General features: G+C 39.2%; 1 protein-coding gene and 1 non-coding gene across 2 annotated transcripts; both read right to left on the bottom strand.

The window, feature by feature from the left end:
* Positions 1-1,758: 1,758 nt before the first annotated feature.
* TRNAP-AGG (transfer RNA proline (anticodon AGG)) lies at positions 1,759-1,830 on the bottom strand. Its single transcript has one exon. It is a non-coding gene; the product is annotated as a tRNA-Pro (tRNA).
* A 1,593-nt stretch (positions 1,831-3,423) lies between these two features.
* Positions 3,424-10,153, bottom strand: LOC137736720 (kinase superfamily with octicosapeptide/Phox/Bem1p domain-containing protein). Its single transcript, XM_068475959.2, has 11 exons — positions 9,713-10,153; positions 7,023-9,498; positions 6,833-6,937; positions 6,559-6,711; positions 6,024-6,187; positions 5,751-5,898; positions 5,515-5,637; positions 5,299-5,386; positions 4,206-4,406; positions 3,942-4,005; positions 3,424-3,846 (listed from the first exon to the last, which is right to left on the bottom strand). The coding sequence occupies exons 2-9, from the start codon at positions 9,408-9,410 to the stop codon at positions 4,240-4,242; spliced, it is 3,336 nt and encodes a 1,111-aa protein (XP_068332060.2). The 5' UTR covers positions 9,411-9,498; positions 9,713-10,153; the 3' UTR covers positions 3,424-3,846; positions 3,942-4,005; positions 4,206-4,239.
* Positions 10,154-21,922: the final 11,769 nt, after the last annotated feature.

A 21,922-nucleotide genomic window follows, 5' to 3' on the forward strand; every position in this document is an offset into this window, starting at 1 on the left:
CTGCCTCACAGGCCACAGTCCCCTGATAACATATCCCCAATACACACACACACACACACATATGCACACACACACATATGACATTAAGTAATGAATCTCACCCTATGGCTTACAATACGACTAAATGGCATGACATAATAAAGTTTATTTATATAACCACATATATACTCCCAAATTCCAATCTTGATTCTATTTCTGCCTCGTCCCTTCGTGATTTTCAAGCTTGCGAAGCCAATGTGAAGCACGCTTGCTCAATCATTGGGTTTTTTGAATGTTTGTAAACATACCCCAACCCAGAAACTCTAGAATCTCCAAAATCAGAAAACCCCATACCCAAAAAATCCTCAGCCATTAGTTTTAATTTTAACCCAAAAATACAAAATTCATACCTTTAGCGTGTGCTTGCCTAGGTGTGGTTTTCTTGTGGCTACCAGAGTCGAGTTGAAGGAAGTGAACGGAAGAGGATGCAAGAGAGATGAGAATTAAGGAGACGATGCTGGAGTAAGTCTGGATTGGAGAGATCAAAGTGAATGAGAGAGAAGAGAAGGATAGCCTCCAACCTAATGCACAATGGACGGCTGAGATTAAATCTCAGCTGATCCAATGGTCACCAATTTTTTAAATTTAATTTAATATATATATATAATTATTATAGTTTTTAAGGGTATAAAATTGTTAAATTAATATATATATATATATATAATTATTATAGTATTTTTTTTTAGGGTTATAAAATTATAAAATTAATATTTTGCTTATCGTGTATCGTGTTACGTGTATACACAAATCAACCCGTTATCTTAACAGGTGCTTATTGGGTTACCCGATAACGACCCTATTTGTTATCGTGTCAACCCGAACACCTATTAATTTCGTATCATGTCGTGTCAGGAATTATCAAGCCTACTTACAGTGTATTTATCTAAATTATGTGGAACACATTGTTCTAACCAATTTAATTAAACTCAAATATGTTGGTGCCGACTTATTGATTAAACATTGGATACTTTTCCTTGGGCAACATTAATCATATTTACGTTTCCCATAGGCACACGTACATATCACCTGGCCAGCATATAAATTTCGGAAACTTCATATAAAATTTAGAGCTTTGTATAATACAAATGATGTCGCAGGGGTTGACAAATTAGGATGCGAAGGTGGACTCGCATAACATAATATCAAATCAAATGTATTTCAATAATCTAACAAATTGAGACATAAAATATTGATTAACCTTGACAAATGCCTGTAAACTATAAATTATTGAAGCTGTTGTTATCTGAGAGTCCTCCATGCACTTTATGTAAAGTAACGCGCTAAGACGCTACAAATGGAAGCAGTTGCTGAGCTCATTAGACTCAAGTCTCTCTGCCCCATTCTTCAAAGTCATCAACATTTGTCAAACTGTCGTTGGTTTTTTTTTTTTTTTATTTCATTTCAAATTTGACAACAAAAAACCTAACAAGTTTTTCAATTAGTAATCTTTTCAGCACCCAACGTATTTTTTGGATATCCACCCTATTTGGTAGCAAGGAGGTTTTGCGTATTGTCTTGTCGGCCAACCTACACTCGTTAGGGTTAGGTTCAACAATATTTGCTCTCTACTTTTACAAAGGGTGAAGCAGGAAGAATCGAAGTTAGGATCTTAGCCAACTGAAGTACAAACTTCTGACCTTTTTGCTCTTATATTTTGGCTATTACATAAGTCCTTTGTAGTCTTCTCTGGTTAGCAGAAACAAGGGAAAAAAAAGGATATGGGGATTCCGAGAATTGAACTCGGGACCTTTCGCTCCCTAAGCGAGCATCCTACCACTGGACTAAATCCCCTGTGCAATCTGTATATGTAGTGCAAAATGTTTAAAATAGATAGGACGCGGTCCTCCATTTTTGGCAATTAGCTATCACCGCTGCAGTGAGCTATAGTCCAAAACTTATCAGCACAAACCAGAGGTAGCAGTTCATTTCGTTACCGAGTTACTGTAATGCCATTAACTCACTGCATTGTTGTCTGATTTTTGAACTTGTGTTATTAACCGTTGAGATTTCAGCATCCTAGCTCTTGCTTTTGTACTGGTTTCGTAACAGATGTTAACAAACATGCATGCGCATGCACTTGCATGAAGTTAACTATATGCGAACTTTGACTTTTTAAACAGAAGGTCATTGGCGTGTATTAGGTACATGGCAACAGTTGATGGTGTCACAGAATTTGACCTCAAAGATTTTGTATGTAAGAGAGAAAAAAGAAAAGAGAGTTGGTAATGCCAAGCCAATTTGATTCATAACTTAGACTTGATGATATATATAGTAGTTTAATCATTAGCCAGAACCAATATCAATGTCATTTCTTAAACTCGAATATAAACAAAATTTTAATAGTCCAAGGTCAACCAGGTTCTTATGCTCTCTTAGTTTATCTCCTACAAAATTTTATGTATGCATGTTTTGCCTTGCTTGGTAAAGGTTGTAGATATCTTTTAGAACTTAGATTGGCGGCTTAAATATCTGTAGGGAAACTTGGTGGTGAATTGCAAATATGTATAGCAAGTAAAACCAAATGATAACACCTATGATGACTCTTTCGCAATAAAGATAGTGTCTCAGTGGTGTTACTGGCCTAGTAAATGTCTGTCACCTTTTCAAATTCGAAATACATTCTGTGCTCGGTGAATGCTTCAAAATGGTGACAGGATGTGGTCCACCATTCTTGGCAATTAGCAGCAGTTAGCTACAATCCAATAGGTTTGCAAGCAGAAACTAATTTCGTGTACTAACTCCGTTATGTGTACAATAATTCCAATCAATCAACAAAAACCATGGAATTGTGGTCGCAGCTAATGCAGAACCAAAGTGGAATCAGTTTCATCCTAGTGTTTCCAGTCATCAACCCACTCCACACGAACTGCCTCAATAAAAGCTAAAATTTCCACTACCACCGAACTCACAAATTAAGAACAAGCGGCAAAAGCGCCAAGGACTTGGCCCTCATTGGTACGGAAAATCCCTCCAAAACCCGCACACCCATTAGAACAAGAACCATCTATATTCACCTTAATCCACCCCAATTGCCGAGGATGCCAGTGAACAGGAATAAAAGAAGGGGCCGAAGCCAAGAGCGGCGAAATACCTAGCAACGAAAAAAATGGGCAAAGAAGAAGAAGAGTGCGCCGGCTAGAAACACATGAACATTGAAGATGATTCCCGAAAAATGATCCATAAACGAAAGCATACTCCAAAGAAGCCCGACAACCCTTGAAACGAGCCCCAAATGAGAGTACAAAGTAACATGGTCCAAAGCTGACGAGTTGAACCACTGATGTGATAAGCTGTAGACGACCCATTTGGGAAAGCATACGACTCGTCCATGCTGACGATTTGCAATTGACTTTGCCAACAGTATCAATAGAAACGTAAACAAAAGAATAGAACGCGCAAGTTTATTCATATTTTCCATCGGAATTTCACAACGAGCTCCAAATATTTTCCGATCAACTTAGATTCCCGCCGCTGTACCGGGTACAAATCCGTTCAATATCCAAGTAATTTTTTACATCTGTGTTTTATTTCTAGGTAGAATAAATACTGAAGCAAGACTTAACACTGTAAAGAGGTTCTCACAGATAATCATACGCTTTTTACATTCGTACAAAAGTCGGACATATAAACAGAAGTCCCTAGCTGTAACATCTATCTTGCATACTAAGCAGAGGCCCCGAAAACGAATAACAAGAGCGGTTCAACCGTGTAAAACATGGTAATGTCTATACACATCCTTCGGAAGCGACCTTGGTTCAGCTTTGATAGCAGTACCGCCATTCCGATCTAAACCAAACTAGCTTCAACCTGTACCAAAGAGCCATAAGTAACTGCATTACTACGGAGAGTGACAAGAGTAAACGTATACTAAGATGAAAAAATAAGTAAATAGATGGACTCACGTTCTGATCGTGCCATCATGGCTCCGCTCCGTGTATGATGAAAGCCTTTTCCGGGTAAAAGCCACTGCAAAGCGCATATCCAGCACTTCTCAAAGAAAATTACCATTTCAAAGCAGTATATATTAGGTTGCTTAAATATGAACCAAGGCATAATAATAATACACTATTAGCCTTAATATAATTTGGAAACCAGTGCTGGCCTTAAACCGCAAAATCTATGCTTAAAATTTATTTTCCTCTTCGGCTAAGTCGTGGCTAACATACAATGCAAGAAGTGAATCAACTGCATCCAGACGAATTATTTCACATTCATTGCAGCAGCCATATTCCTTAGCTTCTGAGAGATTTCAGAAAACGATGGCCTCTGTGAAGGCTCAGGAGCCCAACAACTTTCCATCAAAGACTTCCATTCTGGATCGCACCACGTGGGAATTTGAGGACGCAGATTGTTGTTCACTATACCTCCTGCAAGCAAAACAAAAGAATAGATTGCAGATCAGAACTATACCGTAGTATCTTTGACTGGTATCATTCAATTGTGGATGTTGTATGGGCATTTAATAGCTAGAAAATGGGCTCGTTAAAAAGCATGCAAACAATTCATGTAAAATCCAAGCATGCCAACCCAACGGGCATGTGTAAGAGATGACTGCCGTAGGTGCTCAGTCATGGACTGACACAGGGATAAGACAGCACCGGTAATTGCAATGAAAGGTGACTGTTGCCGAATAATGCAAAATTACTGATACCAAAGGAAAAGGATACTTTCTTTTTCTTCCTAGCAAATATCTACACGTTAACAATTCCTAAGAGAATCAAAACGATGAGAAAAATACAGTGGACAATTCGAACAAAACATGAAATTTACAATTCGAATTGCAAAGCAGATAGTTGACAAATAAGGTTAAAGTGTCAAATCAGCAGAAAATATGTTATAATTGCCAAATGTTAGAAAATAGTCTTAAAGCTAGGGGGTTTCTTTAAGAACATGCTCAAGTTCTACTATTTTCACATGAGCAACGACTGAAAAGAAAACAGACAGCAAGCAACTTTGTTTTGTCAATTGTCCAGCACTAGTATATATAAAGTGAAGTTAGATCTTACATAGATTTTACATGACAGAACCAGACAATTTCAGCTAGAAGACAAATGGAATTGAAATGCGATTGCATATAAGCTCGCATCAAATACATAATGTACACATCCACGATTACAAGTACATTCGCAGAGATTGGTGCTGTATTACTAAATCAATAATGAGAATGACCCAGAGATAACATTTTGAACAAAAATGGAAGGAATACATTACGAATAAAAAATTAAACAGAATATATGCCTACAAAACATTGGTTCTTACCAATTATAGAAGCACAATGCATATCTCTATATGGTTCATCTCCCGTAAGCAGTTCCCACATAACAATTCCAAATGAGTACACATCAATCTACAAAATTGAAAATAACACGAGACTATGAGAGTTAAAGGCTGAGAAAACTAGTGACAATTCCAAGACTTATCACTCAAGAGAGACATAAACTTCAATATATGTTCCAAGGCTAAATTCACTATTACCTTCTCTGTTACCATGTTACTTTTCCCACTAAGAAGCTCAGGTGCCATCCAGGGCAAAGTTCCACGAACACCTCCAGACACTAAAGTCTGTTGTTTTACTTTGGATAATCCCAAATCACCAATCTAAAGAAACACACATCAATATGAGTCCCAAAAAGAAAGCACACTAAGATAAACTGAGCTGGAAAGTAAGAATGGAAAGGAGGTGGCAGAATATGATATTTAAATCATCCAACCTTACATACAGGCCGTTGTGGATCTCTCATATTTACTAATAGATTTTCACACTTTAAATCAAAATGCACAATATTTTTTCCATGCAGATACTCCATCCCAAATGCAGCATCCATAGCTATGATCAATCTTTTACGACGATCAATTGTTCTGATCAATGGCATAAATAGATTCATCACATACTAGCAAAGAAGAAGAGAGCCCTAATATAGAAACTGAAAAGAAAACAATACTGCAAATTAGAAATATTCCTTCCCAGACAACTAACTAATTACCGGTCTTTTTTCTGCAAAAACTGTTTCAAAGAACCATTAACCATGAATTCGGTCACGGTTGCTAAAGATCCATCAGGGCCATCGCGCACAATACCATACATGGAAACAACATTTGGGTGATGCAATGAACTCAGTATTAAAGCCTCCTTCCAGAAATCCGCAATCTGAGAAGACAAGAAAGAAGAAGTCAGTACCACACAATAATGAAAATATGAAGAACATACAATTTTTTGAGGAAGAATAATGTCTCCCTCTCGACAACATCATTTCAATTACTTCAGTTCAAAAAGTGAACATAATAAGATTACAGACTAAATCTCCATAATGTGAATTATATTAAATGAATGGTATAATTAAGGCATCAGCTAGCACAGTCACTACTTCCATAGCAGAAATTTGCAAGAAACAAGATCACATAAAATGCCAGAACAAACAATATGTTGGGCAGACCACAAATGGGACAAACAAGAAGGTGCTACATAATAGGTTATAAGAAACTGTAATATTCTAGAAAGGAAGATTGCTCAGTTGTTACCAAACGTTCTCTTTCTGATGGTCTCCCAGCAAAACAACTGGACTTTATTCTCTTTATTGCTACATCAGACCCCTTCCACTTCCCATGAAACACAGCCCCGTAAGTCCCAGAACCTAATTCTCGGATCTCCTCTAGATCATCATTCCTTATTGTCTGTCAAAAAAATTTACAATCATACAGTTAAAAGAAAACCGCATGAAAGACCAAGAAACATAGTACAGGAAATATGAATGTAGGATTTAACAATGACACAAAGATGACTGCGAAAAGAAACCTGCAATCCCTTGGCAATAGCTTCTGCCTCGGCCTTTGTTGGCTCAATTTTGGAATTGTTTAGATTATCACTATCAGAATCCAATTCCCTGTCTCCAGGAGTGTTCTACAAAACAACACCACATTAAGAAGACAAAAAAAAAAAATACACATAATCCAATCTCATTTATAGCATTTCATATAGTTCTCACCGGTTGTTCCAAATTTTTTGCAGCTGCTTCTTTGTCTATTGAACGACTCTTCTCAGGGTCAGTACTTTCTTCAGCATTGGTTTTCACCTCCTCAGCCCCCTCTAGAGCAGCTTTTTTAACAGAAGCAATCAATTCCGGTATGAAACTCAAATTGTTAACAGAAAGCTTTGAAAGTTTACGAGTAGACTGATCCTTGTCACTTGTTTTGCCAACATTACAACTTTCTTCTGCAAGCTTAGCAAAATTCGAATTTATTGACTCAAGAGATACCACACCACCATTTTTATCACAATGATTGTTTGGATTTATAACCTCTGTTTCAGGGTTCTCCACCTTGTCCACAAGATTCACCTCATTTACTCCAGGTGAACTCTTTTCCTCCAACCTTACAACTCCGGCGCTGGGGTCCAAAGGAATAGCATAATTTATCATATCAGGTGTAGGTTGAATGCGGTCTGGAGGATATGCTTGATGATTTTCTTGACAGAGTGGGTTTGGGTTCAACTTCACAGCGTTCCCATAAGAATAGTCCGGAGGAACAGTTTTTCCTTCCAAACCTAACATTTCCTGCGAGGTGTCAACCCAAATATCTTGATTGTCTAATGCAATGGAAAACCCTGGACTATCTTCACGTCTGAGATATCCCACATTAACAGAACCATTCGCTTGTGGAGCAGAAATGGATGCTTCGTAAGGGGGTGCAGCATGCATTGGGCTCTGAACATTTCTCCATACTGCCTGTCCAGGTGCATGTCCATGAGACCCACGATAAATATTATCTCCTCCATAGGGATAAGGAAAATTTCCATAACGAACACCACGCTCTTCTACGGGAGCAATGTGTACATGGGGTGGAGCAGCCACAGATCGTTCGTGAAACACTTCATTTCCCATTTCAGGTCCAGCTGGGTGATGAACATAATTGGAAGTGACATGATGGTCATCCACCATATTAGGACCAAGAGGCAAATTTATGTGACCATCTACAATGTAAGGATCATTAAATTTCCCAGCTCCAGAAGCATGTGGTCGTGCTTCCTCAGTCCGGCAATTCAAATGAGGATGTGGAGTCCAGCCTCTTTCATGATTTGGAGTCTCACTAAAACGATGAGGACCAGTATTCTGTTCACTTACGTATATTTCATGGTGCAACTTTGTATCTGGATTCATCACGAAAGTCTCTCTATTTGCAGTACACTTGCCGCTTGGATTAGCAACATGTTGAAATCCATTTGCCATGACTGGTTGCTCAAAATGTGGTTGGTTTCTCTGGAAAGTCATCTGGCAGTGCTCACAAATACTGTTTCCTTCGACGGCATTGTTTCCATGAAAAATGTTACCTGGAAATCCTGACTTTTCACCACCTATTGCTCCACTTGGAAGCCATACAACATTCTCAGAATACTGTGGTTGATGTTCATATGGAGGCTGATGATTCAATGGCTGTCGTGCATATTCTTCAGGCATTCTATCTAAACATTTATCGGGTACATCTGGAAACGGCATACGGTACCGTGCAGAGGAAGGAGAGGAAGGAAACTCAGCCATTGGTCTTGGATCAAGGTGCGCATGGTGCCTGGGAGAATAGTATGCAGGACTCCAAGGAGCTTCCATTTCGTTATACCTCTGACTAATCGGTTGATGATGTTGCCCCGATCCTGCATGAGGTATCTTGAGCTGATGCAAGTTGTATTGAGCCATGGATATATCACAATTTCTCTGACTGTGAAGGCCACCCTCAAGACTCATTGGACTAAAAAATTGTTCCGCTATATGGAGATCATCAACCGGATTAATAAGAGGGGACTCGGGATATTGCTTCCTGAATTCGGAGCTATCATTTAAATTATTGAGAGCATCGACATACCTCCTCTCATTATCCCTTTCATCACCCTCATAGTGCGATGAGCTATCTTGGTCGGGATGCGAAAACAAAAAAATCCTGAGCCTAGTGAAACCATCGCCAGATCCCAACTTATCATACTCTTCCATCATGTTAGTCACATCATCATCGTTCACAACCGAGACAAGAGCATCAAGGTCCTCATCGGGTTGCTGATACTTGAGCACTGCTGCACCTTCATAAAGCTCCCTCATCTTGTTAATCAACTCATCAAACTTGATATCTCGTGGAACACTCACAATTCGCGTCTCTCCTCCCACATAACGGAGCTTCCCATCTTGTGGGCGGGGCAATATACTCCCCGAAAAACTACACAGAAACTTAACACGCGGGTTTTCCGCATTCGAATTGGGGGACGAAACAGCGGTGGAATTAGAACCAAAGTGAGGGGTAGCGGAAGGGCTATCCATCAAGTATACAGCCTGATGATCAATTGGGTTTTCGGAGTCAGAGTCGCTCAAGCAGGCAATTCCTTTGTTACACATAGTATTGATCACACCATATAATTTCCTTCGAGCCGACAATCACAAGCATGTTCATCAACTTCACTAAGATCCTCCATTTATGACAACTCTATCAAAACCACAGAGAACCATAATATCCCCGAACACCAATCCCGACGACGATTGAAACAATTTCACCAAAACCAAATCAAAAGAACCGAATTTCAGCCAACAACCAATCAAAATAACACAACGCAAACCTCAAAAGTTGCAAACTTTGTCGAAATTAGATCCGAATTCAACACAACCCAAATAACCAAATCAAAGAATAATCAAATAGGTACCTTTAAAATGGGGAAACCGCGCAAAATCCAGATGCCAAAACCCAATCGGAAAATGGAACCTTTGGGTTTGGGTTGCAGACAGACGCGTCTTCAGCCCTCTAGGCCTTGAGTTGCGAGCCGGCGGCGATGGGGCAGAAGAGCAAAGAGAGCTGCAGAGGCGTGGAAAAGTGAGAGTGAAATTCTATGTGCAAATTGGGTGAGGAGGACGGAGGAGAAGGCGATGGCGATGGCGATGGCGATGGGGAGGAAAGGGGAGGAGATGAAGGGGAAGGGGAAGGAGAAGAGGAAGGACCGCCATAGGCGTGGAGTGGTGGCTTGGTTCGCTTGGCTCGCTTGGCTTTGGGTCGCGTGATTCCAAGATTCGATGCCTGATTGCCAGGTAGTAGCCACGTGGCACTACCTGCTATTCGCGTTCTCTGCTAGCATCTTATTTATCTCCTCAGGAATTTTGGGATATGCCTTCTTCCTTCTCAGCCTTCCATCACGTGAGATTTTTCCCTTTCACATCATAAACAAAAAATATTTTTCAATTCCTTATTCCAGTTTTTTTTTTCTTTTGAGTTAACGAAATATTTATTCTAAGAATATATTAATTGCAAACTCATTATTTTGAAAATTCAAATTTAAGACGTTTTAATTTAGAATAATGTTAGAAAGATTAAATTTATTTAAATTAAATTTACAAATCAAATAATGTGCTTGTTGATGATTGAATTATTACTTAAGAGCATCACCAATAGAAGTCTTTATTTAGGGACTCCCACCACCATTTTTGAGTACTTATTTAAGGAGTTAAAGTGACACACCCCAACCCGGAATGTCTATAAGGACTCCAAATCGAGTTGTGCTGGCCGACACCTGAAAAGTGATGAAGCCATAAGGTATAGTGATGTGGAAAATGTGATTAAATTTAAACCTAAAAGTGCCTAAATACAAGAGTGCGCTAGTGAGCGGGAATGAACTCATTTCACATATGACGTCAAAGCAAAAGTAAAATATAGTGGAGCAGGTAAGGATCTTACCCTCAAAAGTAGCCACCTATACTGATATTGCCAAGAATCCTCGTCGATACAAACGTTTAACAGCTAAAACATGGAAGGGCACAAAAACAAGCGTAAGTGGGTCTTTTCCTTTTTATAGTATTTATGTATAAATGATAGTTTCCAAAATGCTAGGGAAGTTAGGTGAATACCCACTCAAGTCCTAAAAACTCGAAATCACATCAAGTATGAAATGTGCTGACTTGGTGAGTTGATCCATTATCACCCAAATACCATCATAACCAGTCCACATACAAGGTAACTTGTACACGAAATTCATGGTAATATATTCCCATTTCCAATGGGGTACGGGAAAATTACTCATTGAATCAGTTGGCGAAACAGTTTATTTTGAGAATTGTTAAATATCATGGTGTTCCAGTGAGTATCATTTCTGATCGGGATCCCAGGTTCACTTCTAAATTTTGGGTAGCTTTCCAGGAAGCTCTCGGTTTGAGATTGCTTTACAGCACAATTTATCACCCTCAGACAGATGGACAATCTGAGAGAACTATTCAGACACTGGAAGATATGCTGAGGTCCTCAATCTTGCAGTTTGGGGATGTTTGACATAAGCATTTAGCTTTGATCGAGTTTACTTATAATAACAGCTATCATTCTAGCATTGGCATGTCACCTTTTGAGGCACTTTATGGAAAACCCTGTCATACTCCTTTATGTTGGTCTGAAGTTGGCCAGAGAGTGTTAGTAGGCCCTGACATTGTGGATGAGACTACGCATAATATTCAGGTGATTAAAGCTAACCTAAAAGCTGCCCAGGATTGACAGAAAAGTATTGCCGATAAACATGCCACTGACAGAGTATATAAAGTTGGAGATTGGGTATTTTTGAAGCTATCTTCGTGGAAAGGCGTGGTACAGTTCGGTAAGAAAGGTAAGGTAAGCCCTCGGTATATTGGACCATATCAGATAACCAAGCGAGTTGGTAAGGTTGCCTACATGCTTGAGCTACCTCCGCAGTTATCAAAGGTACCTGATGTTTTCCATGTGTCTATGCTTCGTCACTATGTTTCTAATCCGTCACACGTGATCCATCCTCAACCACTAGAGATTAACCCAGATTTGACTTAGCCAGTGACGATTTTGGATTGGAAAGATAAGGTTCTCCAGAATAAGACTGTTCATATGGTGAAAGTTTTATGGAGGAACCATCGGTCGAGGAAGCCACCTGGGAAACTAAGGAGTGTATGCGAGACTTGTATCCACGTCTGTTTTATAGTTATTGATATGTTGATGTGTAGAAATTTCAGGGACAAAATTTTCTTAAGGGGAATAGACTGTAACAATCGGTCAGAAATTATTATATATATTTTCTCCCCGAGTGTGTAAAGTGACGATATTGCCCTCGATGGCTTAGTGACGTAGATGTACATATGTAGTTTTAAATTATTTCCTTGTTGTCAAAATTAAATCGTCGTGTTGACGCGAGTTAGGGCCGAATCGAATTTCTAACGAAAAAGTTACAATTATTAAAAGAACGTAAACGGGCCAAAGTAATTAATTGTTGGGCTTTTATTTGTTTTGAGACCAATTACAAATTTACTCTATCTTTTTGCCCAATCCGGAAACACACGCACAATAAAAATCTCTCACTCTTCCCTTGCTACCCTATCACGTATGTACACACTCACACCCTCACCTTCTCTCTCCTCTCTCTCGGACCTTCTTCCTTTTTCTCCTTCCTCTTCCATACACCGTGACACCCATACACATCCCACTCAGAACTCACACTAATCGAGCTTTTAAAGGCCATCATCGTGTTCCTCTTAAGCTCGCGACTCCAGATGTACCAATAGTTTGAAGAAAAGACGAGTGTTATATGACAACCAGGAACTCCGGTGAGGAGCCCAGTTTGCTTCGACACAATCTTGCTGTGATTTCGAGTTTTTAAGACCTGAGTGGGTATTCACCTAACTTCCCTAGCATTTTGGAGCAAATTTGGAGTGAAATGGATGTCGGAACACACTAGTTCGAGAAGTTCCAATTTGGCCGGATTTTCCAAGCTTTATTCCGACCATTTTTCCGTTGGTTTTAGGGCCTCTAATAGGTATGGTTGTGTTCTACTCTTCAAGACCTTCAAATCCATATAAAATTCATGAATTTTGGTTGAGAAATGAAATAGTTATAAGCTTAAGAAATTTTTCCAGAAACTGGCGAACCTGACGGTGGCCGGCGGTGGACTCAGGTGAGTCACCGGAGAAGAAGGAGCATATTCTGTTAACTTTGCTTTCTATATATTATAACGGCGCCAGGTAATTTTAACAGAATATTCTACTATTTTAACAAAATATTCCCTAACGCCGTTAGGGGTTCCATCAACGTGCCAGGCACGTGCCTGCGCAAGGCTGGGGCATGTGGCTGTGCCTTGGCCGGCGCGTGAGGGCCCGTGTGAAGTCCAAAAATTATTCTAAAAATATGGGGGTGTTCATGGTGTTGAGTAGATCACATTGGTATATTCAAACACCCCATTTGAGCAACGTATGAGGAATTCAACCTAAGTTTTGTTTATGTGCTATTGAATTAACATTAAATTAGTTATTTCGCATATAGGTGTGACATATCCCGAGGATGAACGTGGGCAAACGAGGCTAAGGGGCTATAATCCTGCTACTTATCAATGAGTGGGCATTTGCTTTCTCTTTCTCTCTTTTTCTCTCTCTCTCTCTCTGTCTCTCTCTGTCTCTCTCTCTCTCTCTCTCTCTATATATATATATATATATATAATACGGTTTCCAAAACGTTTTTCTTAAATGATTTATGCTTTGAATGCCATGTCGTAAATGAGTTGCATTTTGAATATTGCACCGTTATACTTATGGATTATATTGTGTGATGTTGCGGACACTCAGGTAAGCTTCAGGTGAGTTTGATGTGATTGAATGGATTGTATTGCATTGGTATGCATATATTTATTTAGAGCTCATCAAGGGTGCACCTTGGTATTAGTGTTCCCACCCAGGGGTTAGGGCCAGCCTTTATGTGATTGTTCACCTCCCGCACCGCACACTCAACTTGGATCCAAGTTTGGTGCCAACCTGTGATATAGACCACAATAGGTGGTTCCGACTCGTAGGTGACTCACGATTTATTGCACAGCCTTCACGTGATCGTAGCACTTGAGCATACATATTTATACCTAGCCTATCGTACAGGTCACATCAGGTGACTCCGACTCATGTGCTAGCCTAGGTTGATGAGTTATAGTTCCAGTCGTAGAGGTCACATTAGGTGACTCCGATTGGCAAGTTATTTTACATTGATTCTACACCTGGCTTACATGATTTAAATGTTAGGACATGGCATATTTTGGGTTTCACTACTCTTGTGCGTTGTTTTATATATATGTAGTATTATTTTTTAGAAACTATACGGGTTTTACAGTGAGGGGTTATTATTTTTAGAAAAGATAAATACATTTTCAAATGATTTGTTTTTGCCCACTCACCCTTCTGTTTTGCGCTCCTCCAAGTTCTAGGTAGCTGATCATCCTTGGTGGCTCACGAGGACTTCACAGCGGTTTTGACGTCTCCATAACTAAGTAGGGATCTTCTCCCTATTTGTATAATTAGCACTTAGTTGGTTTAACTGCACTTTCATTTACCTACGCTCTAATATGTGTGTATCTTATACTTAATCACTTTCACACACTTATATTTTATCTCTAGCTTAAGTAGGTTTAGTTTTGGTTTTTATTTAGACACATTTTTCTATTATTATCACTTCTGTTGCGCACGTGGCTACGTCACCCTCACGTGACAGCCAGCATGCCTTGACTCCGGTTGGGGTGTGTCATAAAGGGAATCTTTGTGTCCCTAAATGAATTTTGCGTGATAATTTGATTAGTTGCATATTTTTTTAATTAATTAGCGGAAAAATTAGTATCCGGTCCCTAGTTACTAATGTTTATTGACAAACACCTTATTAGTTTTCAAATTTTGATCCAAGTCCCTAGCATTAATGTAATAATGAATTTACATGTCAGTTACATAATTTTTTTAAAATAAAAATTAATAATTGATTTAGAATTTTAATACTCTCACCTCTATTAACCTCCTAACTAATTTTCAATTCAATATATTTCCAAAATAAATAAATAAATTAGAATAAGTTTGTACCCATTAGCTTTTTAAATTAAATGTTTTCAATTTTTTAATCTTATATGTACCGTTCATGTAATTTTTTCAAATTTTTTGTCTTAAAATGTACTCATTCTTAAATATACCAATTTATTATATATAAAATATACCATTTTTTTTTTATATATATAAAATCTATTCATTTTTTTTTTCTAATCCATTTTTAAACTTATATGGGTATTGTGACATCCCACATCGCCCAGGAGAGTGATCCTTAAATGTATATTCCCATCCCTACCTAGCACGAGGCCTTTTGGGAGCTCACTGGCTTCGGGTTCCATCAGAACTCCGAAGTTAAGCGAGAAGGGGGCTAGAGCAATCCCATGATGGGTGACCCACTGGGAAGTTGCTCGTGAGTTCCCAAAAACAAAACCGTGAGGGAATGGTAAGCCCAAAGCAGACAATATCGTGCTACGGTGGTGGAGCGGGCCCAGGAAGTGATCCGCCCCGGGCCGGGATGTGACAGTTTGGTATCAGAGCATATGTTGGGCAGTATTGTGTTCATCACACGCGTGATGTGAGCACTCTTGGTTTTTGTGTTTGACGTTCAAATGATGCCACCTCGTCGAATATGGAAAAATATGCTAACTTTTCTTAAGTTTTGGACAATTGTGTTGTCTTCACGACATTTTATAAAATCATTTTGGCGGTTGTCCTTAGAATTAAAACGAAGATTTTCCTTGTGGAGGAAAGGTATAAAAGTGAGGCGAGTTGATGGCCTAAGTAAATGTTTTGATAATTATGTATCGCCAGAGATATTACCAAATAATTCTATCATTGTCCTACCGCCGTTAGTATTGATTCTTTAAAGATTGGAAATCTTAGTTAGTCTTCATTTCTTAGTAACATTTCGCGGAAGATCATCTGAGGGATAATTATTGTTCGGTCCCTATTAGCACTAATATCTTCAAGCATACTTGGGTTCATGTTGGATCTTTAGGAGGAAGATCGACTGTCGATGAAGTCTTTTTGGAAGTAGATCTTAGGCAAGGTCTTTTTCTAGCATTGGGATTTTTCAATCAACGCTATTCCAGATTTTTGCTTTCGTAGTTGTACTTATTAAATGGGTGAGAATAGGCTTGTGAATGTAAGTTGTCATATCCTGGGAGTTGTAGAAATCCAAAAAGCATTCATCAAATCCTCCTAGGATCAATGAACTACTTCGCTTGAGCCGAATAAATTAGGATCATGGAAGCTTAGGAATAAGCTTTGTAATGGGACGGTAAACTCATGATTGTTGTTTTTACCCTATCACTTATCTATGTAAACGAAAACCCTTTGACTAACCACCTCTCGATCACTTCCATAGGTAGACTTTAGAATCGAAATGCTGGATGGTATCTCACTGTTAGATTGTTATGAGTGTCGAGGAAACTGTGAAGACCTTTTAGTTCGTGTCGTAGAGTTGGTTAGTAGTACTGTAAATTTGAGGACGTATACGTTTGGCGTCATATCTCAAAAAATCTTACTGCGGATACCACCACATTGTTAAGTTGGTATGGCAACATGACGGAGTATTGCTTTTATTTTCACGATTAGAACCATTTGAAACAAACCATCTTATTCATTGACCTAAAGTCAACAGTCATTACCTTATTTCGAAGGCTAGATGACACTTCTCTGGGGAGATTTTGATGATGCATGGTGATTGTCGATTGATGTGATAAGTCAATTCGGATTCAGACTTTCTTAGTATGTTAACGCTTATGTTTCTCGGTGGTAGAACCGCTAAAGATGAACCATCATACTTATGACCTAGAATTAACAATTTCTAATTTCATTGGAATATTGATTGTGACTCTTATGTAGAAAAGTGTGTCCAAATCTTCATTGATCTTCGAACTTTTTATTACATTTACTTTCTGGAACAAGCTAAGTTTTGTCAAAGGCAATAGTAGAATTAAATTGGCATCTATGAGTGCACTATGGTGTATTTACTCTTGCACACTTCCAGCCTGTCCTTTTTTATTTAATTGGGAAGTTTGAGTATCGATATAGAGTTACCTTTAATCTACCAAGAAATGGTTCAAATGATTTTAATCATTTTGTATGAATGGAGTTAGGAAGTATCTTTTTATATGCGCAGTTCGAGATATGTGGTATATGTAAAGAATGTGAAATTCATTAATCGTGATGCTAAACCAATGATACGCTTATATGATGTTCCAATTGGTGGTTGTTTACTTAAGTATAAAACAATATTCTTCTTACTCTAAAAATTGAAGTATTGGCAATAGTTATTTCCTTAAAATGGGTGTTGAAATTTCAACAACAAGACACTTGTGGAGACCACTAAGATAGAAGTGGGATGTAGTCAACCTCTTCAGGTGATGTGATTTAGAAGTTCTCTTTGTGACGTGATCAAAAGTGGAAGTAGGGAAGAGATAAAATCGAGGCTTCCTTTGATGTGTTTTAAATGAATCCTCACTCTAGATGGTCCTTGCTTTTGATTAATGTTGTGAGGATATTGAGGATATAGAGTTCAAATTTTCTGGACAGCTACAATTTTCTAATTGCGTCCAGAGGACGATGACTTTTTGAGAAAACTACTCCTAGACTTTTATACAAATTCAGCAAACAGAAACCTGACAAGATTATCATCTTGGTGTATTTATATTTCATCGTGTTACATATTTCACTTCCAAGCCTTTGGAAGTCGTTATGAAGGTTTTGAGTATTAGAAGTTGTTCAGTATCGCATTTCTAACCCTAGATTAACGATTAGTTTGAAATGAGTTACTCAGACCTTTGTGGACGAGTTGCATCTTGTTTGTCCCACCAGTAGCATGGCTACATTATATCCTTATCTCCATTCTAGTCACTTGTAACCACGGTTACAATTTCGGGTTAACTATGGTATCATTGGGGTTGATGTATGGAGATTTTACGCACAACGCATATTTAATGGACGCATACTTTTGTTAGAATTATGGGTAACTACGGTTACATTCCTGTTTAGGAGTATGGTATCCTTCGAAATATAATACAAATATTGTATGTGCAGCTTGTGATTTACAACAGATTATTGCGAACAAATATTTGATTGAGATTGTGATGTAGAAAATTTATGTTATTGACGATGTTGCCTTAGAAGGTAGTGAATGAGTACGATCGAGGCTGGTATGTGTATTTCCCATTGAGGGGCAAGATGGTAATATTGCACCCTCGGGAATTGTTACTTGCTTATCAAGACAACAGTGAATTGTTGGTTTTGTGGGGTGCATACCGTAATATTAATAGCTTATTCGTTGGGTTGTTAAGCAAATAAACAAGTAGATTATTCTACGTTAATATTTGTATTTACTTATTTAATTCGTTAATTGTTGTTTAGGCTTGACCCAAAAATACTACATGCTAAATTTCGAAGTGCGTTACGCTTTGAACACGTTTATGTAAAAGAGAAGGAAAGTAGGAATTTGGAGGCATGAAAGAAGAGTCACTACACTCCAATCATGACGGAATGTCATCCTCTTTTATGTAGTCGCTATCACTTTGTGTCTTCCTTGTGTATGTATTTACATACATATATCTCTTTAATTTTGAGTATTCTACTTTGGACTTATGATTTTAAATTTCGAGGATGAAATTTTCTTAAGGTGGGTAGATTGTGACAACCCGTTCCAAATTTTACGTTTTTATTTTATTTTAAAAGCGTGAATTTACGAAATTGCCCTAGAGGCAAGGACTTTGACTTTCGTTGACCATCGACTTGAAAGATGTGGGATTTATTCTTTTAGCATATCCTCGTAGTACTCATTGGTACGAACGTATAGGCGAAAGCCCTTTGCAAGTCCGGATTATAACGGTATAGTTACGGATTTTCGTCCACCCGCACCCACCGCGGGTGCCCATTTTCCAAGGTCGATTCCGGCCAACTCCGGTGGATTTTTTTGATGCCACCACCACCATCTTGAAGCTCTCATTCCCCTCTACAAAACCCACCCAAGAACCACCTTGATTAACCATGGGATGTGGAAGTTTGAGGCCACGAAAGTTGACGAAAATCAATGGTGCTCCGGCCACCCTTCTCGATTTTCCGGCAAATCGGCAAAGCAATGGCCGATGCCACCACTTGGGCTTTGTAGCCCATCATCCCAGGAGCAAAACCCAACCAACCTTGACCCCATTGGACCACCGTAGACGACGAATCAACGTCGGGAAGTTTTAGGCACCTGCCGGCTTCGTGGGCAAAATTAACCATCTTCCGTCCACTTTTGGACTTCGTGCCAGGTATGAAAGTTGCTCCACTCACTGAGATCTTCATTTCTGTGAAGTTTGAGAATTTTTGGAAATAGTTGGATTTTCCGGCGAGTCGGGGCGGCCAACCGCCACCCGCGGCGGCGCGTGCGGCAGCGCATGGCCAGTGAGCCGCCAATGCTATTTTTAGTCTATGTTGAATGTTTTGAATTCAGTTTTGTCATTTGAATGACGTAGGTTGATCATTGGAACCTAAATTCGTTATGATACGTTACTTGATAAAAATGTGAATCGATGATCCGACCGTTGGATCATCACCAAAATTGGATACATTATAATACGTAATATTTAAAGATCATAGGAATTTACGGATTGGGAATCCAACTTACGGATCTTCCTGAATTGGATTTGTAAGTTAGTAAAATAAATGTTCACGGCCACTTGTTTTAGGTAATTGGCGGAGATCTGACCGTTGGATCGTAATGAAATTTTAATATGTTATTCTAGAAACATATTGTGGATCGTTGGGAGTTGTGGATTGAAAATCTGATATGCGGATCTTCCGGGTCAAGTTATACAGGGTTGTAAACCCTACCGTCGATCTTTGATCGACGGTTGACTTGTGGTCAATGGGTATCAAACTATTTCAGAATGTCATTGAGGTTGTGTTTTATGTGAATTGCGTATTCTACGGATAAGAGTTCTGAGATGTGATTTGATAATTGGCCACAGGGACCGATCATTCAGGACGCCTCGATGCGCGTGCTAGAGAAGTATAACGTGGACTCCAGGTGAGTGGATCTTTTCCTTCTTATTGTGCATATTATTGAGAGTTCTATCGACACTTTTAAATTGATTAGGTATATTACCTTCATATAATTATTGTGAATGCTTGAAGTACCTATATGAACTACGAATGGCTTGATCCCTATTTAAGGTACGTAGGCAGTCTAATGAGACGTTAGATGCAGCCATAAAATATTTGAGACAAAAGCCTTGCTTGGGAAATTGAGTAATGCGAAGGAAATTGGTAAAGACAAGTTTTAGTTTTGTGAATTAGTTAGTTAAATTAGAGTTAATTGGGTTGTCATGGATAATTATCCCTGAAAATAAGTAGTTTGGGAGTAGGGCGTTACTGATTGTACACTTCACACCATATTGTTTATAATTGAAAATGCTACGACATGGTTGAGTAGTAGATTGCATCATGATATATCCATATGTATATTACTTGCATATAATTATTGGGAATGCTTTCAAGTGCAAAGGTGAACTCAGGACACCCAGGTAAGTTCAGGTGAGGTTATGGTACTAGTTGAATCGATTACGTTATAGCATGACTACAGTTATGAGTTAGGCAACTTCGATACTGTCGTACTGGTTGCCATAAGTTGCACATGTTATTTTGAGATGCATTGAGAGCTCATAAACCTGCACCCCTGTGTTAGTGCTCCCACCTGTGGTCAGGGCACAGTCCTTCACGTGATGTTCACCTCCCGCACCTTATACTCACCTTGGATCCAAGGTAGGTGCACAGCCCTGTCGTACAGACCACCTTAGGTGGTTCCGACTCGTAGGTGACCTGCGATTATTCGCCCAATCTTCACGTGATCGTAGCACTCGAGCGTATTTATTTACACCCAGTCCTGTCGTACAGACCACCTTAGGTGGTTCCGACTCGTGTGCAGGTATACTTATTGAGCTATGGGCTAGCCAGGATTGATGAGATATGGATAAGTCGTACAGGTCACTATAGTTGACTCTGACTTATATGCTAGTCAGGATTGATGAGATATGGATAAGTCGTACAGGTCACTATAGGTGACTCCGACTTATATGCTAGCCAGGATTGACGAGATATGGATAAGTCGTACAGGTTACTATAGGTGACTCTGACTTATATGCTAGTCATGATTGATGAGATACGGATAAGTTGTACAGGTCACTATAGGTGACTCCGACTTATATGCTAGTCATGATTGATGAGATACGGATAAGTTGTACAGGTCACTATAGGTGACTCCAACTTATATGCTAGTCGTACAGGTCACTATAGGTGACTCCGACTTATATGCTAGTCATGATTGATGAGATACGGATAAGTTGTACATGTCATTTTAGATGACTCTGACTGATATATCACTTTGTATTGATTTAGTTCATTTGGCCTACTTATTAATGTATGGTGGATTTGATGGCAAACCGTGGTTTTGGTCATTTCCGAGTATGGTTTGGATATATGTATATATGTTGTACTGTCTTATGAAAAATGATACGGGTTTTACATTTAAGGGCATTACTTTTAGAGAGGTAGTAACTTTGGGAAGCTTGGTTTTATTGCTTACTCACACCTTCTGTTTGGTGCCCTTCAGGTTTTAGCTGCTGAGTTTGTATCGACAAGAATCTGTGGCGAATCTTAGTATTGATGGATATTTTTGAGGGTATGATTCTTACCCACATTACTGTACCTTACTTATGCTCTGACATCGTGCGTGAAATGGCTTCGCTCCCACTCGTAGCGCACTCTGGTATTTAGACACTTTTGGATTCAAATTCATTCACTTTTTATACACTATCACATTTTATGGCTTCGTCACCTTCCAGGTGTCGGCCAGCACAGCTCGATTCAGGGTCCAAGTGAACTTTCTGGGTTGGGGTGTGTCAGTTTGGTATCAGAGCCTAACCCTGGTCGTGGTGTGCCGACGAGGACGTCGGGCCCCTAAGGGGGGTGGATTGTGACATCCCACATCGCCCAGGGGAGTGATCCTTAAATGTATATTCCCATCCCTACCTAGCACGAGGCCTTTTGGGAGCTCA

This window comes from Pyrus communis, chromosome 13 (genome assembly GCF_041283825.1).
Source record: "Pyrus communis isolate YQ-2024b chromosome 13, ASM4128382v1, whole genome shotgun sequence".
Taxonomy (NCBI): Eukaryota; Viridiplantae; Streptophyta; class Magnoliopsida; order Rosales; family Rosaceae; genus Pyrus; species Pyrus communis.

Coding starts and splice junctions, on each gene's coding strand:
- LOC137736720 (XM_068475959.2), bottom strand. CDS start 9,410: ATGTGTAACAAAGGAATTGCCTGCTTGAGCGACTCTGACTCCGAAAAC. Junction 6,712..6,832: donor CTATTGCCAAGGGATTGCAG/GTTTCTTTTCGC, acceptor TTTTTTTGACAG/ACAATAAGGAATGATGATCT. Junction 5,638..5,750: donor CACAACGGCCTGTATGTAAG/GTTGGATGATTT, acceptor GTGTTTCTTTAG/ATTGGTGATTTGGGATTATC.